Here is a 17,888-nt window from a genome sequence, read left to right on the forward strand (position 1 = left end):
TGGTTCTTTAATGATTCATCCGTGGAACTTATGCAGTCCCTAATTCATCCGCTCAGACTGCAGCGAAGGGGCAGATGTTCACAAAGCACCCGAGGCCGGCTATCTCAGGTTTCACTTCTCTCTCTCTGCTGCTCGGGCTCTCCTCGTGTGTGACTTCTTCGGGCCTCCGTACTGATAGAGCTGTACGTTGCCATACCAACCGCGCAAACCGGGAGACTTCCGGTCCAGCCGGCAGCCCATTGTTTGTCCTGGAGGTCATCCATCTCACTCAATGCATTGTTACAGCAGGCCGAGTGTGACACAGCACAATTCCCCCCGCACACTGTAATTAAGCCTTTCTTATCAGCTCCTGCACCAGGGCACGGGTCCGGAGAATAATATTTATTTATCTCACTTTATCTCTACACTGGGATGGTTGTTTGATTGCAGATATTTTGATTTGTGTGTGATAAGATGTTTAGAAATGTTGTGTTATGCATCAAGTGTATAATAGGGAGTCAGGCTGAAGGGGTATACAATAAAAAAAGACTCACTTTAGACAAACCTGAAGCTGCAGGTAACCAGATGTCCTTATTTCTAGATCTTAATCTGGGTCAATCCGCAATAATGCTCGATTTTGCAGAGAAGAATACAACTCGATAGTTTTGTCTGAGATATAAAATGAGATTTTAAAAAGTTTGAAAAGCTCCACTAGAGCCAAAGAAGACAATAAGAAGAGGTAGTGAACTCAACTCCACCGACAGAGTACTCCTTTTAAATAAAACATGACTGAGATGCATCTGTTTTTCCATACGAGATTGTTTGGAGATGTTTGAGTGTTTCCTTAAATCCAAGAGAAGGGAGCATGTCAGGAAGTAAAATATGTAAACTATTCCTTCACTTTTAAAAGCATGTGTACCTTCAATCAAGTAACTCACTCACCTCTTAAACAAATCAACCCCTTGCACCTGCTCCCACCATCTGCCTTCAGGTCAATACAAAGAGATGTGTCGCCACCCAGTGGTCATTTCATGTCATTACACACTCACAGCTGGCTCGTGACAGAATGTGCAGGGCAGATTCACACTGAACGGCAGAGGTGATATTACAGAAGCTGTATGAAATGTTTCGTGTCACGTGTTCCTATCAATCTGGAGGACAATAAAAAAAACAATTAGAATAAATTAGGGCAGGATTTCGGTGTCAAATTCCCATATACGTCCATCAGGAATGCACCTCGGTCCACTCAACGTGACCCTCGGATGACTTGAAGCAACAGTTGGAAGTCTACCTTTCAAACCAGAGGAATGTCTAAATGTTTATGGAGGTGATGTACACTGTTGGGACAGTTCATAAAAGCTGACACCCTGAACTCACCACAAAGCATTGCACACGATCCAGAGCGGCTGACGTAAATGTTTAGGCCTTCCAATGGAGGAGGATATCTTTTTTTCCAGCCCTTGAATCTTTAAACAAAGGCTGGTAAGTCAACCGAGGCAAACAGGGTGTCTCTTGACTGGCGTGTGTACCTGAGACGACCTCTGGGCTCAGAGGTCGTGGATTCACCACTTGAATGTCATGCATGGGGTGTATGCCAACATGGCATCCACGGTGAATATAAACTATATTGATGCACACACAGAATACAGACAAAAATATTTTAATGGTAACAAGATACATCCGACATCATGAGTCCACAGATATTGAGCTGGATCGTATGCCCCATGTCTTACAGGTGAGTTACACACTTCTAGACCATGTTCTGCAACTTCATTGTGCTTCATGGAGGAAACTATAACAACGTTTTTATTTTCCTCTGCACAAATAAAGTAAAGCCATTCAAGCCACTACAGTATTACAAAAAAATAAGCCTAATGACAGAGAGACAGATTGTCACTTCACACACATACAGTACATTCTCATAGGATTAGCTTATGTCTCGTGGGATGTCACAGGAATCCCAACAGAAGAAAAAGAAGAAAAAACAACAGAAGAGCCTGAACGCCTCATTGATGATTCAAACCCTCTGCACATATAATAAATGGTGGGGGAGGAAAAGCATTACTTTACTGTAAGTACATCAGCAAAATAGAAAAACAATTAAAGAAACGCTTAACTGAGCAACACAATCTAAGCAGGTTTTTGTATTTATTTTTGCACCCATCACTCTTCAGTGTGTTCAAACACGGCTACAAGCAGAGACCGGCCTGCGATGGTGAACGCCTGAAGGAGGGAGAGAAGAAGGGAATAGGAGAAGTAAAAGATGGAGTGGATCATCACATTGAAAATAAAATAAGCGTTGTCTCTCTCCTTCTCGCCCCCCCCCCCCCCACCCCCACCCTCTGCCTCGGTGTTTCTGGCTCTTGGCTGCGGCCCAGAGGAATTCTCTGGTGGCCTCAGTAAATATAACATTTAGCATATCAGCGCCGGAGCCGCCGCGTGTGGACTTAACCCAGTTCCTGGGTTCCTCGCTGCGTCGCCCGCGGTTCTAACGTGTAGAATAACAGGCTCTCTGACCGAGGTGAGGGGTCGGGGGTCGTTTAGAGGGGCCGGAGATCTCCTGCCCGCGAGGACGCCACCTCAAGGTGAGGCTGATCTTCTGAGGAGGGGCTCAGAGCGCGTTGGGGGGACACACATGAGGGAGAAACCTCGGGTGGCTCAAATGAAAACATCCGATACAGTGAGGTCCGATTTAGAGGGCGCCGCTCATGGGGACCTTCTCTCCTAACCTGCAGGCTGCAGCAGTCCAACACACAATCATGACAATCATCCAAAGTGCAAAACAAACAAAAAATGGAAGACTTCCGAGGCTCAACATCAACGTCGTGAAATAGCTCGACGATAAAATCTGCCCACGACACATTATTATCATCCATTCACTTAGAAATCACAGAGGAGCGGTCACCGTGGACTACGACACGTTCAGGGACCTCCATGTGTGGGACTTTAGCATCCTCTCTGCTGACAGCTACAGGGCTCATACACAGGAGGACCAATGGGGTTACGGGACTTCTCATTGACTTTAAAACAAATTTACATCACCAAATATTGTGTGAAATCTCGGTGTAAATAAATGAGAGACAAAAGCTTAATTAAAAGAATAAATATTCATATAAATGTGTATTCCTTTCATTTAAACTCAGCGTAAATGATACATATGAATATTTAAAAAATTCCATGACTTTTCCAAAAAATTTGGTATTTAGTTTTTTCTTTTTCAAGGATTTTTCCAGGCCTGGAAAAAGGCTGGAAATGTCATGGAATTAAAAATATATATTTATTTCCAATAAATCTTTCTTTAAATTCCATGACTCTTCCAGGTCAGAGATCGGCCTCGGCTCTCTTATTTCTAGCTTTGTGACTCATACATGTGTGAAATAACCGTCCATATTCATAGTATTACTTCTGCGTCCTTCCCTAGAGTGGATCTTCACTTTTAAGAATGCACACGTTTGTTGGCTTCGTGGCCATCATGCACTACAATCCATATGTGCCAGGAGCGGACTTGAAACCTGTAGGCCTACAATTTGTATTTATTCATCAAGTATCTATAATTATAATACACAACAAATGGTGTATGTTACATATCTACAGACCGACGTGTGACGAGACCAACAGACCGCGCACCGTACACTATGTCACCTATAGCATATCAGTATTTGCATATTGTAACTATATTTATACATGTTGATATAAATATAGATCAGTATATTTCTATGTACATTTTGATACTTCGACATTGCATACAGAATAAAATAAATAATACAAATACGGTCAAATCTTACGGTAAGTGTGATTTGAGAAATGCTATATTAGAGCCAGAAAATAGTCCTAACAGTTGAAATAATCAAGATAATAACAATTGTGATTACATTAATATATATATATATATTTTTAAATCGAGGCCTACGGTCCGGCGTAACGGTACAAGCTACGCCACGATTACCCTGCAAGTTTACTACGTGGGGTTGTTGGAATGACTGGAGAGGGCGGAATAAGGTCAGGAAAGGGGGCGGGGCTTGTTCCCTTCTGCTCAGTCTGTGTGTGTGTGTGTGTGTGTGTGTGAGGGTGTGGTTTTATGTGAAGGTGTGCATGAGTCTGCACGTGTGGGTTTTTATATACGTTGTAGGGAGGTCAAAGGTCGGATCAGGCCTCCTGCGCTTTCACCTCCGGATGTTCGAGGCTTCGGGGTCTTCGGCTCCGGCTCCGGCCTCGGGGCTCTGGCGGCGGGGCCCCTGGCTGCGGTTGCGCAGGTGAGCGTTGAAGCTCGCCTTGGCGGGTTTCTCCTTGTCGCCTTGCCGCGGCGGGCGAGGGTGCTCCGGTTCGGGGTGGGGGGGCAGGGGGCGGCGCTGGTGGTGGTCCACGGCGGCGGGGGACGGAGCGAGGGAGGAGCAGAGGCTCAGGCTGTCGCACAGAGCCCCCCAGTTCTGCTCGCACTGCAGCCGGACGCTCCGGGTCAACGCCTCCTTCACCTCCTCGCCGCAGCTCAGGAGGATATTCACCAGCTCCACGTACGGCCTGAGGCACAGAGAGGCAGTGAGCGGGTGGCGTGATGCTCATACGATACATGGAAGAAGAGAGCGGGCTGGAAGAGTCCAGGGAAGACTTCAAAGAGACGGCTTGTGAAAAGGGATCCAGAGCCGCCACTCACCCTTTGGGGAAGAGATCTTGGAAGTGGATCATTTCCACCATGATGGCCACGTTGTCCTTCGCGGCGGAGCACAGGTTGTGTTTGATGTAGCAGTCTCTCTGCAGCTGGAACACCATCTCTTTAATGGACACGCACTTCCTGCTGATACAGCTGAACTTGTGCCGCAGCCCATGAGCCATGCATTTCAGAGCATCCTTGATGAAGGACTTCCCCTGCGGACATAGAGAGGAGGACACGGTTCCTTGGAGTTCACCCGTCAGACCCGTTGTTTCTACTCATATAAATGTTTGAGAGCATGTGTGGATGCACATGTGTGTAGCTACACGCTTCCCACGCACAACCGGGTGAGGAAATTCTGCGTAAATAGCAATAAATTGTGTCACTCCGCCGCTGACGTGTTTTGCATTTGTCGGCCAAGAATGTGACCCGATAGAAATGTGAAGAGCCCGGTCCGACCTGGCTTGGCCTGTGCGCTATGTATATGAAAATGGAGCTAACGAGGCATCCGGCCAACTGGCTCATGACCCTAAATCCTAACTGTGCACCAGCGCACTGAGAGAGAAGTGCACCTCCCAGGAGAGGAAAACAGATGAGGAGGAGATCAGTGTACGTGAGAGACGCACTTCAAGGGAAAGTTCTACGTTTTGTAGGAAATAGAAGAAAAGTAAACAAATCGGGTCAGCCGTGGAGCAGCAAGAAAAAGAAAAGGAATGCTGCCTCCACACCGACGCACCGGTTTAGTACCTGAGAGTCAAATTTGCCAGCGTTGTGCAGGAACGTCATGCAGATTTCCTGCAGCCCTCGGATCTCGCAGGAGTTATTCTCAAAGCACTCGAACACACCGCAGCCGACATCGCCCGCGCTCACCAGGCAGTGCTGGATCTCAGCTGGAAAGATAGAGAGAACAGGTTATAGGAGGTGGAGAGGGGGATGGGGGGGGGCATATCATCTGGGTAAGTCCACGGAGCTTCTACTCCACTCCGGCCCTTCAGAAAGCTGATGAGGCCTCTGACTGTTCACAGACACAGGCGGGCGGTCGCGTGTTCATGACCTGGAGCCTGAGAGAGAAAAGGGATGCAGGGTCGTGTGTGTGTGTGTGTGTGTGTGTGTGTGAGAGAGTCTGCAGAGGAACTCTTTGTATTTCTTTAGTCATTCTGCACCACAATCCATCTGCACCGCTACAGCGTAGAGACGGGGTGGTGCATTGCAGATACAGCCGTGACCACTTGTGGAGGAGACACAGACACAGTCGTCCACATCTCTGTTGTCTGTCAACTCCACGCCGTGGACAATGGTTGCGTTCAAAGATAAACTGAGATTGCATAATGGAGTCAAATGCAGGCACAACACACAAGTATATGTCATGGGAATACATAATATCAGCTCCTGGCTCTCAAGTTCCCTTTTTTTTCTTTCCTGTGGCCATTAAAGACAGGAATAAAACAGATGTTTGAGGACAGAAATTACCATGTGAAAGTGAAGGTCTCTCTTTTAGCCCCAAATTGCTGTCCAGCGGCTCGTATAATGAGCCATCTGACAACCGGCAGGGAACCGGAACAGAAACTGCTGCTTATATGAGTTTCACTCCTCAGTTCATGGCAAATTGCAGGTTAGCTCTGCAGCCAACAGGCAGGACACAGTTTGAGGACGAAAGAAACCCAACTGTTGACTTAAGTCAAACAGAATTACACGCGCGAGTCGCCTTGAAGCTGATAGAAAGATTCATTCTCCTTACGCACCGGTGCGTAAAGGAGAGAATCACGATTGGATGTGACTTCTAGAAATCACGCTTGTTAACAAAGAGCCTCTGTTTGGGGGTAGGGGGTCTGCTGCGGGGTCTGCTGCGGGGTCTGTAGGCACCGAGTTTAACTTTAGTGCGCAGGAAAAGTGAGCCGCTGTCAGCGGAGCTTGTTTTGGCATCGCGGGAATGCGCTTTGGATCGTACGCGCGCGTTGCGTTACACAGCGGCGCTACACGGCGTCCTGTTGTGGAACCTGCGCGAGAGTGTACGTGTCCACTTTTTATTTACTTTTTCATTTTCAAGTTTCACATGATGAGTATGAAGTCACGTTGAGGGGTCAGTGATGTGTCCAGTGTGGCGTTAGAGAGCAAGACGCGCGGGTGTCTTTACGCGATTTCCCTCAGAGAGTTGATTCAATAGATAAAGTCCCGCTGACCCACACTGCTCCAGTCATTACACACATCCCCCAGCATTCACACATCCAGCCTGGAACACACGTGCGTAAAAAACACGAATTCCGTCCAATGAGTAAAAAAACATTAAAAACGGTTCCCAACAACGCGCCAGCGCGCACGCACACCTCGACGCGCCGCCGTATACATTACCTATTACCTTGAGCCGCTCTATTAATAGTTTACTAACGTATTGGATGTCGGTCCGTGAGTATTTACAACACATCGTCTCTCTGAGGGATCGAAACGGGCTCTACGTGAACCGGGATCTGACTTATAAAAGAGTCCCCTGAGTGGTTTGAATGTGCAGCCACGGAAACACGTGTACGGGCAACCCCTACGGAGACGTGCGCGAGCAGGCGCACCAAAACCGACTACCCTCCACCGACCGACACTCTTACCTGTGTTCTGCAGGGAGAGGCGTCCCTTCTGACTCGCGGGCTTCTCCGGAAGGCTGTCGTGGAGATCGATATTATCCAATCCCACCGCTCGCTCCAGCGCCGACAAAACCAGCAGCGCCACGGCCAGCTGGACCATCATCGCGTCTCAAGTGAGCTCCGATTCTCTTTGCAAAGATCCGGCAGTGTGTGTGTGTGTGTGTGTGTGTGTGTGTGTGTGTGTGTGTGTGTGTGTGTGTGTGTGTGTGTGTGTGTGTGTGTGTGTGTGTGTGTGTGTGCGCGCGTGTGTGCGCGCGTGTGTGTGCGCGTGTGTGTGTGTGCGCGCGTGAGGCTTCACCTTGGATGAGCTGCGGCTGGGTGTCTAGTGGGGCAGCTGTGGGACTGAATGCATGAGCTGGAAGGGATGCTGCCTATATTTCTCAGAGCCCCGGGTGTCAATTTGGATGAAGGAGCTAAGCAGGTGTCGTCGGTTGGAGCTTCGCAACCAATCAGAGGCGCAGATATCCACGTCCAAGGTTTTAGGGGAGTGTCCAGTGAAAGTCCCCCCCTTTTTTTTGCAATAAAACAGGCGTTATATTGCAATATGGGTGAGCACATGGACCGCGGCAGCTTCGGGGTGATGACACAGTGTTACACACACCGATATCTGCAAAGCTCAATCATAACATGTCACGATGTTAGCGCGTAATCCTCCTGATGCGCATGTGCTGCAGGATAACCTCCTGTTCCTGCTTGTTGTTGCAGCAGAGAAAAGTCAACAGAAAGTCTGCGTTTTCCATAAAACTGGGGGGGTCAAGAAATACCAAGCTGGCCAACAAAACTGGAGAAAATGGAAGCATGTGATGTTCAAGCGATGCACATATAATGGACTTAACTTGTGGCTTTGCAACCTACTTAGTCATTAATGCAAGGTGGTCATTAAACGCAGCACGGCTTCAGGAGAGCCTGCGGGGGGGGGGGGGGGGGTTGCACACTGAGGAGGTGAAAAGTCTGCAGAAACACTCCTATGTATATATATATATATAATATAATATTATAACCTTTAGTCGTGCCATCGATATTCGACAGGAATGTGAGAACCTGGCATATAGTCCGTGTTGCTTTTGAGATAATGCTGTAATTACTGGTTAGCGAAGGCTCCTAGAAATAGAATGCCTAAATAACTGTTTTTATGTGTGAGTGAATGAGTCGGGGTCCTTCCCCCCCCCCCCCTCGGTCTGTGACAATGAGGTCTTCACTGCAGGCTCAGGTCTAAGAATAGAGGACCGGCTCTGGCGTGGCGGAGCATGAGGAGACATCGAGAGCAACGCTCCGGGACGACATGTGGAATAACACGAAGACGGAGCGGGAGGAACAGGAAGTCTCCCCAATGTTTCCAATGACCTCATGGTGCTCATGATGTCAGGTCGAGGCCTCTGAGAGAGAGAGAGAGGTGTGTGTGTGTGTGTGTGTGTAGGTGTGTGTGTGTGTGTGTGTGTGTGTGTGTGTGTGTGTGTGTGTGTGTGTGTGTGTGTGTGTGTGTGTGTGTGTGTGTGTGTGTGTGTGTGTGTGTGTGTGTGTGTGTGCGATGCATGTCGCTGTGCGGCAGGGAGTCAGGGTGCATGATGGGAACTGCACTGGGGCTCCAGAGTCTGCAGGAGGGAAGGAACGAGGGAGGAAAAGAGAAGGAACAATGTGATAAAGATTGTTCTTTACTTTGTCCTTAATTATAAAATGAGAGGAACTTCCCAGGACGAACACACACACACGCACACACACACACACACACACACACACACTTCAGGTTGTTCTTTTCCCCTAACTGGCATGTCTTTGGTCTGTGCGAGGAACATGCAGACACAGAGAGAGGACATGGAGACGCAGAGAGAGGACATAGAGACACAGAGAGGACATGTGAAGACAAAGAGAGAGGACATGTGAAGACAAAGAGAGGACATGGAGACACAGAGAGGACATGTGAAGACAAAGAGAGAGGACATGGAGACACAGAGAGGACATGTGAAGACAAAGAGAGGACATGGAGACACAGAGAAAGGACATGTGAAGACAAAGAGAGAGGACATGTGAAGACACAGAGAGAGGACATGTGAAGACAAAGAGAGAGGACATGTGAAGACACAGAGAGAGGACATGTGAAGACAAAGAGAGAGGACATGGAGACACAGAGAGGACATGTGAAGACAAAGAGAGAGGACATGTGAAGACACAGAGAGAGGACATGCGAAGACAAAGAGAGAGGACATGGAGACACAGAGAGGACATGTGAAGACAAAGAGAGAGGACATGTGAAGACAAAGAGAGGACATGGAGACACAGAGAGGACATGTGAAGACACAGAGAAAGGACATGTGAAGACAAAGAGAGAGGACATGTGAAGACACAGAGAGAGGACATGTGAAGACAAAGAGAGAGGACATGGAGACACAGAGAGGACATGTGAAGACAAAGAGAGAGGACATGTGAAGACAAAGAGAGAGGACATGGAGACACAGAGAGGACATGTGAAGACACAGAGAGAGGACATGGAGACACAGAGAGGACATGAGAAAAAGAGAGGACATGTGGAGGACATGTGCAGGACATGTGGAGGACACATGGAGGACACATGGAGGACACATGGAGGACATGTGGAGGACACATGGAGGACATGTGGAGGACACATGGAGGACACATGGAGGACACATGGAGGCCACATGGAGGACACATGGAGGACACATGGAGGACATGTGGAGGACACATGGAGGACATGTGGAGGACACATGGAGGACATGTGGAGGACATGTGGAGGACATGTGGCGGACACATGGAGGACACATGGAGGACACGTGGAGGACACATGGAGGACACATGGAGGACATGTGGAGGACATGTGGAGGACACATGGAGGACACGTGGAGGACATGTGGAGGACATGTGGAGGACATGTGGAGGACATGTGGCGGACACATGGAGGACATGTGGAGGACACATGGAGGACATGTGGAGGACACATGGAGGACATGTGGAGGACACATGGAGGACACATGGAGGACACGTGGAGGACATGTGGAGGACATGTGGAGGACACATGGAGGACATGTGGAGGACATGTGGAGGACATGTGGCGGACACATGGAGGACATGTGGAGGACACATGGAGGACACGTGGAGGACATGTGGAGGACACATGGAGGACATGTGGAGGACATGTGGAGGACACATGGAGGACATGTGGAGGACATGTGGAGGACACATGGAGGACACGTGGAGGACATGTGGAGGACACATGGAGGACATGTGGAGGACACGTGGAGGACATGTGGAGGACACATGGAGGACATGTGGAGGACACATGGAGGACACATGGAGGACACATGGAGGACACGTGGAGGACATGTGGAGGACATGTGGAGGACACATGGAGGACACATGGAGGACACGTGGAGGACATGTGGCGGACACATGGAGGACATGTGGAGGCCACATGGAGGACACATGGAGGACACATGGAGGACACGTGGAGGACACGTGGAGGACATGTGGAGGACATGTGGAGGACACATGGAGGACATGTGGAGGACACGTGGAGGACATGTGGCGGACACATGGAGGACATGTGGAGGCCACATGGAGGACACATGGAGGACATGTGGAGACGGACGCTGTCGTATCAAATGCTGCAGAGACAAACTTCCACTTCCCTCAATGTGTGGCAGTAATCCTGAAGGATGGTGATGTGGTTTAGTGAGTGTGTGTTAGTGTGGGCATGTGTGTGTGTGTGTGTGCGTGTGTGTGCGTGTGTGTTTGTGTATGTGTGTGTGTGTGGGCGTGGGGACCAGACACAAACGTGACACCACCGCTCAGGCACTCCATAGAGGCGTAGACGAAGGGTAGTCGAGTGGCCACGGTGAAAGACAGACAGACAGGCAGAGAGACAGAGAGACAGGAAGAGAGACAGGAAGAGAGACAGAGAGACAGGAAGAGAGACAGGAGAGAGAGACAGAGAGGCAGACAGGCAGACATATGAAAAGACAGACACACAGACAGATAAACAGACACACAGACACAGAGACAGGCATGCAGACAGACAGACAGACAGACAGACAGACATCTGACTGGCCGGACGGATTTCATAGACGGATGACTTTGAAACGTGTTCATTATAACATTTCATTTCTTTTATTAACACTTTAAACATTTCATTTCTTTTATAAACACGATACACATTTCATTTATTTGATAAGCTCCTGTTTTCATCGACGCTCTGATTCTGTCTGCTGGAGAGAAACTTTAAAACCCCATCAGTCTATATTTAGACCCACCGTGAAGTTAGTCTGAGCGGGATTTGGACTCTAATCTGACCAAAATGACGTTCACTTATAAAGCTCTAAATATAAGATAATTATAATCATTGGCTGCATACCTATCGGTTAATTGAGGTTTCAGGCCGTGGAATGAATTCTGGAGAAGTCACCACGGCGGAGGCTCGGGAGGTATTTTGGAGACGGTGAAGCATAAACCTCAACGTCTTAAAACTCTATATTATCTGGTGGATGTGGGAGGCTGAGCCTGCCACGCAGTTAGGATGCTCCTGTCTTGTGTCCTCGTGACGTCACTCCAACACACAGACACGTGTCGCTATAAGGTCTAATCTTATAGAAGCTGTTGTCTGTAATAACACGTTGTTCCAGCCTGTGGGCCGCAACGCGGATTCATCTGGACGGAAATTGCAACGCAGCAGTATTCTCATCGTCCGTTGTATTTCCAGCGAGCTTTACGCAGGCGCGCGCACTGTGCGCGCGTCCGGACATGTGTCTGGATGCTCTTGGGTGAATTCGAATTTGCGCCTCCACCGCAAACTGGAATCTCCGGCTCCTCAATTCGCGTCTGTTAAAAAGCTGCCCACGCTGTGAACACACCCTCGGTTTGGACCAATCAGAGGGCTCGCAGCGGTCCACGGGCTCGTGAGAGTGCGTCACAGTGGCCAAGCGGTGCTGCGTTCAAGTCGCATGGGAAGAGGAGAAGAAGAAAAACTGCAAGAGGCCTTCAACACAAGAGCAGAACGAGCTGAAGGTGCTCGAGCTGCAGAGACAATTAAATACTTTTATAGCATTTTAAGGCACTTATTCGACATTAGTGCTGACACAGCGCCAACATAAATTAATATCTTCTCTTCAGTTATTGTGACGGGAAAAAAAGAGAAAAGGGTCAAAGTCCATTTTCCAGCTTACATTTACACTTCTTCATCGTCGTGAAGGGAGGAAGCTCTGGGAGTTATCTCAGGCATCTCTCAACGTATCGCCATGGCAACGGAGCAATCCATCGAGGAACCTTGAGGTCTTACGTTAATAATAATAATAATTTAAGTAGTGCTTTTTAAGGTACTCAAAGACACTTTACATGTTACATTTGTACACGGTGTCTCTACTTAAGTGTCTTGCTCGAGGGCACACCGACTAGGGCGGGGATTGAACCTTCAACCCCCTGATTGGAAGACAGAACCTGCTAACCACTGACCCAGAGTCGCCCCTAAGTCGCCTCTATGTTAGTTTTTTGGTCATGCTACTGTTCCAAGAAGGACCAATCACGTTAAAGAGATCTAATTATAACATTTATAATTCAGTTAAATGTGATTTGTGGAGTTTCTGAGCTCTTTCTTTATGAGTGAACCCTCCATGTGTTTGTTCCGAGCACTAATGCGCCAAGAAATGCAGCAAAGCGCCAGTAAAGTCTGGGATTAGGAACACTGCTTTCTAGGAAACACGGCTGTGAGGTTGCATCCAAACTTCAGGCGTTACAAATGTTTTACGAGGCAAGAAATGCTTTCAATAAATTTCTCTTTTTTTTGGAGCTCAGCGATGCTAACGATGCATTTTAGTGAGTGAAGACTGTGAACGCGACGCTCCACAGGGTCTGATAGGGTGGAACATCAGGTGAATGGTGGCCTACTTTTAAAAATAATTTACTGGAGAAAACTGGAGGGAATTGGCAGAGGGGAGAAGGTAAAGTTGTCCTGGAGCGTTCGTATTTACCACTTCCCTGAACGCAACACACAAGGCCAAACACTGGGAACGAGAAACATGATTAAAACTTTATTCACAAGGTTTTAAAATAATCACATTTTCCATATCGGGTTGCGATGAGTGAGCAGTGAAAGATAATATATAAATATATATTTGAACTATGACCACCGTGGCTTAATATTCTCAAGTTTATTAATTTGTCTGTATAGCGAATACCTGTCTTTTTTTTGGGATTACAAGTTTAACTCATTATTTCGAAATATTATATTCCCACGCTTGTCATTCAGCAACTCTCTTGCATCTGTTTCGGGTCCCCTCTGAATATTTAAACATGATCTGAGTCGTCACGGTAACCACGACCACGTGGCCCGGAGTGTGAGGATGGTCCTCGCCCGCCGTGCCCCAGATGCTCGCGTGACAGCTAAGTGAGTGATGTGTTTACACGTGTGTGTTTTGCATTCGACCCGTCTTGTTTCTGGAGATATTAGAATGTGTTTCGTGTTTTTCGTGGAGGCGTCGTCTCCTCTTTTCTTTGTTTTGTGTGTGTGTGTGGTGACGCTGTCCAGGAGAGACGAGCGTGCTCCGACAGGAGGAACTGTAACTGCCGCACTGTAAACACACCGAGAGCAGACATGTGTTCTGGGTCGGGACCCCTGGGGACCTGGCGAGGGATCAACCAATGAAACCCCAACAGAGAGGTCGGACTGAGGGGTGTGTGTGTGTGTGTGTGTGTGTGTGTGTGTGTGTGTGTGTGTGTGTGTGTGTGAAGGGGGGGGGGGGCACTTCACTGGAAGGGAGGCTTCTGTAACAGCAATTAATGTTCCCAGTTTACAGACTCCTTATAGAGCTGTGCAGGAAGCATGTGGGGGTAATAACTCCTGAGGGACACACACACACTCACACACTTCAGGCTCGGATCACCTGACACACTTCATCTGTTCAATTCAATTCAGTTTATTTGTGTCGCCCATTTTCACAAATTACAAATGTGTCTCAGAGTGCTTTACAATCTGTACACATAGACATCCCTGACCTTTGACCTTTGACCTCACATCGGATCAGGAACAACTCCCAAACAACCCTTCAGGGGGAAAAGGTCAGAACCCTTGAGGAGAGAACAGAGGAGGATCCCTCTCCAGGATGGACAGGTGTCATAGATGTCATGTGACCAGAAGGAATCATTACACACACATTAAAACACAGCAACAACACAATGAATACGACAGAGTGGATGAAGAGTTGGTCGTCGGCATATTCCACCATCCAGACCTCCACCATCCATCAGGCAGGTGGATCTATGACGTCTCTTCGGGTCATCGTGAAGTCAAAAGGACTCCGCGGAGGAAGCAGAGTTCGTAAAGTGCAATCGAGATAACAATTCATGCATGTAGTTGTGATCAGATCAGTGTGAATATGACTGTAACCACGCGGCTCTGGTGTCTCCTCCGTATGTTTCCTCCACTCGATGGGATAAAACTCTTTGAATATTGTGACTGTGATGTTTTTTGAAAAGTTCTCATTGATTCTGCGCTCGGAGGATTATTTTTGGAATGGAATTTTGGCATTTTGCATCGACGCCAAGAAGAAGAAATACAAAACAAACAAACACACAAAAAACAGTGAGAGTTGTGTAGCTGGTGATGAGAAACCAATGCAGGAACAGGTGAAATATTCCTTTTCCTTAGAAAATGAATACATATTTCCTAAATATGTGGAATTATCCCATAAAAACTCAAATAATATGCAACCTGAGTATATCTGCCAGTTTCACACTGAACACGACTTTATGCAATGCACTGACTCGATGTGTTAGCTCTTATAGCTTAAAACTCTTATAGTTTATAACTCTTATAGCTTAAAACTCTTATAGCTTAAAACTCTTATAGCTTATAACTCTTAATATTGTAAGAGTAGATGCGCACACACCCACATTGCTTACAATATCTTCATCAACGTGTTGCATTGGGGAGTAAATCAAGCTCACACAATTTATACGATCTCTCTGAGAGGAAGAGAGGAGCAGAAGTCGTGAAATACCAACCTGAAGATGAGATCTTGGTTTCTCAAATGTGTGTGTGTGTGTGTGTGTGTGTGTGTGTCAGGTGAGTATATTGTGTCTCCTACATTTTGGGAGCCACATTTCATAAAAGCATGCTCCAGCAGGATGACCTCCCCCATCAGAGTCTCAACTCACCGAAGGGCATGTCGACTTGATCTTGTGAATACCACAACAACAACAAAAAGAAGCAGTTTGGTAATTTAGAGCTTTTAAAGCCCCCCCCCTCCGATTATCACACTCTTTGGTGCATTAACTCACCTGACTCGTGAAAAGAGAGGTTTTTACTGGCCCAGCTCAGCGGGCGAACTCCTGGCTCTGATGTCAGACCCTCACTTAGCTCGCCTCAAACAATGTGCTATTATAGAAGTTGCTGTGGGGGGAGATTACAAAGTGCCCCCTCTCGTTACTGTCCGCGGGCACAAAGGAGCGATTGAGTGATAAGAGGGGGGGGGGGGGACGAGATGGCTCGCCCCATGAGAGCCCTCACCTTGGACGCCCCCCCCCCCCCCGCCCCCCCCGACAAGGGCAGAGCATGATGTCATGGTGGCCGGAGACACAGGGGTCGACCCCTCTGGTCGGTGGGCATTGAGAGCAGCTGGGACACAAAGGCCCAGTTTAATGAGAGCGTGAGGCCGCAGCCGGGACTCCGTGGGTGGCTCACGCACATCGCGCCGCAGGAAAAGACCGGCGAGCAATTAACCATCGGACTCAAAGAGCCGGGCGCGGGGCGCGTTACGTAAGGTCGTTGATTTGGCGTCCTTCGGGGTAAAACTGCCTTTTTGGGTCACACAGAAATCTCATCGATCCCGTAATATTGGATCCGGAGATGTATATATAAATAAATATATAAATATATATATATATTTATTTATTTATCGTTGTGCAACATCATATGACACGCTCGCCCTCATTAGAGATGAAGGCTCCTTTGTGGACGCCTGACAATCAGCAGAACTCGTCCCCCGGCCCGGCGTGTTCACTCTGTGGTGATGACCAGGTGATTGTGCAGCACCGTGACCCACATGCAGCCGGGTCAGCCAAGACACGGCGGGAGAATGGACGATATTCAGAGAGGAGCACGTAGAGGAAGAGCGTTAGAGCGGAGAGTCATCTGTTCCCGCCTCATTAGAGGGGAAGACGAGCGGGAACAAGGGCCGCTCTGCGCAGGGGGAACCACACGGTGGTCCGGGTTGGCTTTATTTATTCACTCGCCGGTAATATGGACAATACATGAATAAAGTGAGTGTGTGTTGTGTGTGACGTGTGTGACGTGTGTGACGTGTGTGATGTGTGCGACGTGTGTGACGTGTGTGACGTGTGTGACGTGTGTGACGTGTGTGACGTGTGTGACGTGTGTGACGTGTGTGACGTGTGTGACGTGTGACGTGTGTTACGTGTGTGACGTGTGTTACGTGTGTTGACGTGTGTTACGTGTGTGACGTGTGTGACGTGTGTGATGTGTGTGACGTGTGTTGGCGTGTGTGACGTGTGTGACGTGTGTGACGTGTGTGACGTGTGTGACGTGTGTGACGTGCGTTGACGTGTGTGACGTGCGTTGACGTGTGTTGGCGTGTGTGACGTGTGTTACGTGTGTGACGTGTGACGTGCGTTGGCGTGTGTGACGTGTGTGACGTGCGTTGCCGTGTGTGACGTGTGTGACGTGTGTTGGCGTGTGTGACGTGTGTGACGTGTGTGACGTGTGTGACGTGTGTGACGTGTGTGACGTGTGTGACGTGTGTGACGTGTGTGACGTGTGTGACGTGTGTGACGTGTGTGACGTGTGTGACGTGTGTGACGTGTGTGACGTGTGTGACGTGTGTGACGTGCGTTGGCGTGTGTGACGTGCGTTGGCGTGTGTGACGTGTGTGACGTGCGTTGGCGTGTGTGACGTGTGACGTGTGTGACGTGTGTGACGTGTGTGATGTGTGTGACGTGTGTGACGTGTGTGACGTGTGTGACGTGTGTGGCGTGTGTGACGTGTGTGACGTGTGTGACGTGTGTGACGTGTGTGATGTGTGTGATGTGTGTGACGTGTGTGACGTGTGTGATGTGTGTGATGTGTGTGACGTGTGTGACGTGTGTGATGTGTGTGATGTGTGTGACGTGTGTGACGTGTGTGAAGTGTGTGATGTGTGTGACGTGTGTGATGTAGACGTGTTTCTGAGGGACCCGTGTGAACCAGTGTAGATATATACTGTATATATATATATATATATATATATATATATATATATATATATATATATGTCCTCAACCTACAAGTTAATTACTCACTTAATTACACACACATACACACACAAACACACACACACATTAAACTTCTGCCCCATATGATATAAATTATCTCTCTCTCTCTACAAGTTAATGACTCTCTCTCTCTCTCTACAAGTTAATGACTCTCTCTCTCTACAAGTTAAAGACTCTCTCTCTCTACAAGTTAATGACTCTCTCTCTATACAAGTTAATGACTCTCTCTCTCTCTCTCTCTACAAGTTAATGACTCTCTCTATACAAGTTAATGACTCTCTCTCTCACTACAAGTTAATGACTCTCTCTATACAAGTTAATGACTCTCTCTCTCTATACAAGTTAAAGACTCTCTCTCT

At 48.1% G+C, this 17,888-nt stretch overlaps 1 protein-coding gene across 1 annotated transcript; it reads right to left on the bottom strand.

The window, feature by feature from the left end:
- Positions 1 to 1,623: 1,623 nt before the first annotated feature.
- stc2a (stanniocalcin 2a) lies at positions 1,624 to 7,563 on the bottom strand. Its single transcript, XM_056440236.1, has 5 exons — positions 7,225 to 7,563; positions 5,375 to 5,517; positions 4,631 to 4,842; positions 4,147 to 4,497; positions 1,624 to 2,202 (listed from the first exon to the last, which is right to left on the bottom strand). The coding sequence occupies exons 1-5, from the start codon at positions 7,361 to 7,363 to the stop codon at positions 2,169 to 2,171; spliced, it is 879 nt and encodes a 292-aa protein (XP_056296211.1). The 5' UTR covers positions 7,364 to 7,563; the 3' UTR covers positions 1,624 to 2,168.
- Positions 7,564 to 17,888: the final 10,325 nt, after the last annotated feature.

The sequence above is a fragment of the Pseudoliparis swirei genome, chromosome 19, assembly GCF_029220125.1.
Source record: "Pseudoliparis swirei isolate HS2019 ecotype Mariana Trench chromosome 19, NWPU_hadal_v1, whole genome shotgun sequence".
NCBI classification, from domain to species: domain Eukaryota; kingdom Metazoa; phylum Chordata; class Actinopteri; order Perciformes; family Liparidae; genus Pseudoliparis; species Pseudoliparis swirei.

What these genes read in the sequence shown, in the direction of transcription:
- stc2a (XM_056440236.1), bottom strand. Translation starts at nt 7,363, where the DNA reads ATGATGGTCCAGCTGGCCGTGGCGCTGCTGGTTTTGTCGGCGCTGGAG. An exon ending in CTGGCAAATTTGACTCTCAG is followed by an intron (nt 4,843 to 5,374) that starts GTACTAAACCGG and finishes CTATGTCCGCAG; the next exon opens with GGGAAGTCCTTCATCAAGGA. An exon ending in GAAGCCTCGAACATCCGGAG is followed by an intron (nt 2,203 to 4,146) that starts GTGAAAGCGCAG and finishes TCCCTCCTTCAG; the next exon opens with GCGTTCACCATCGCAGGCCG.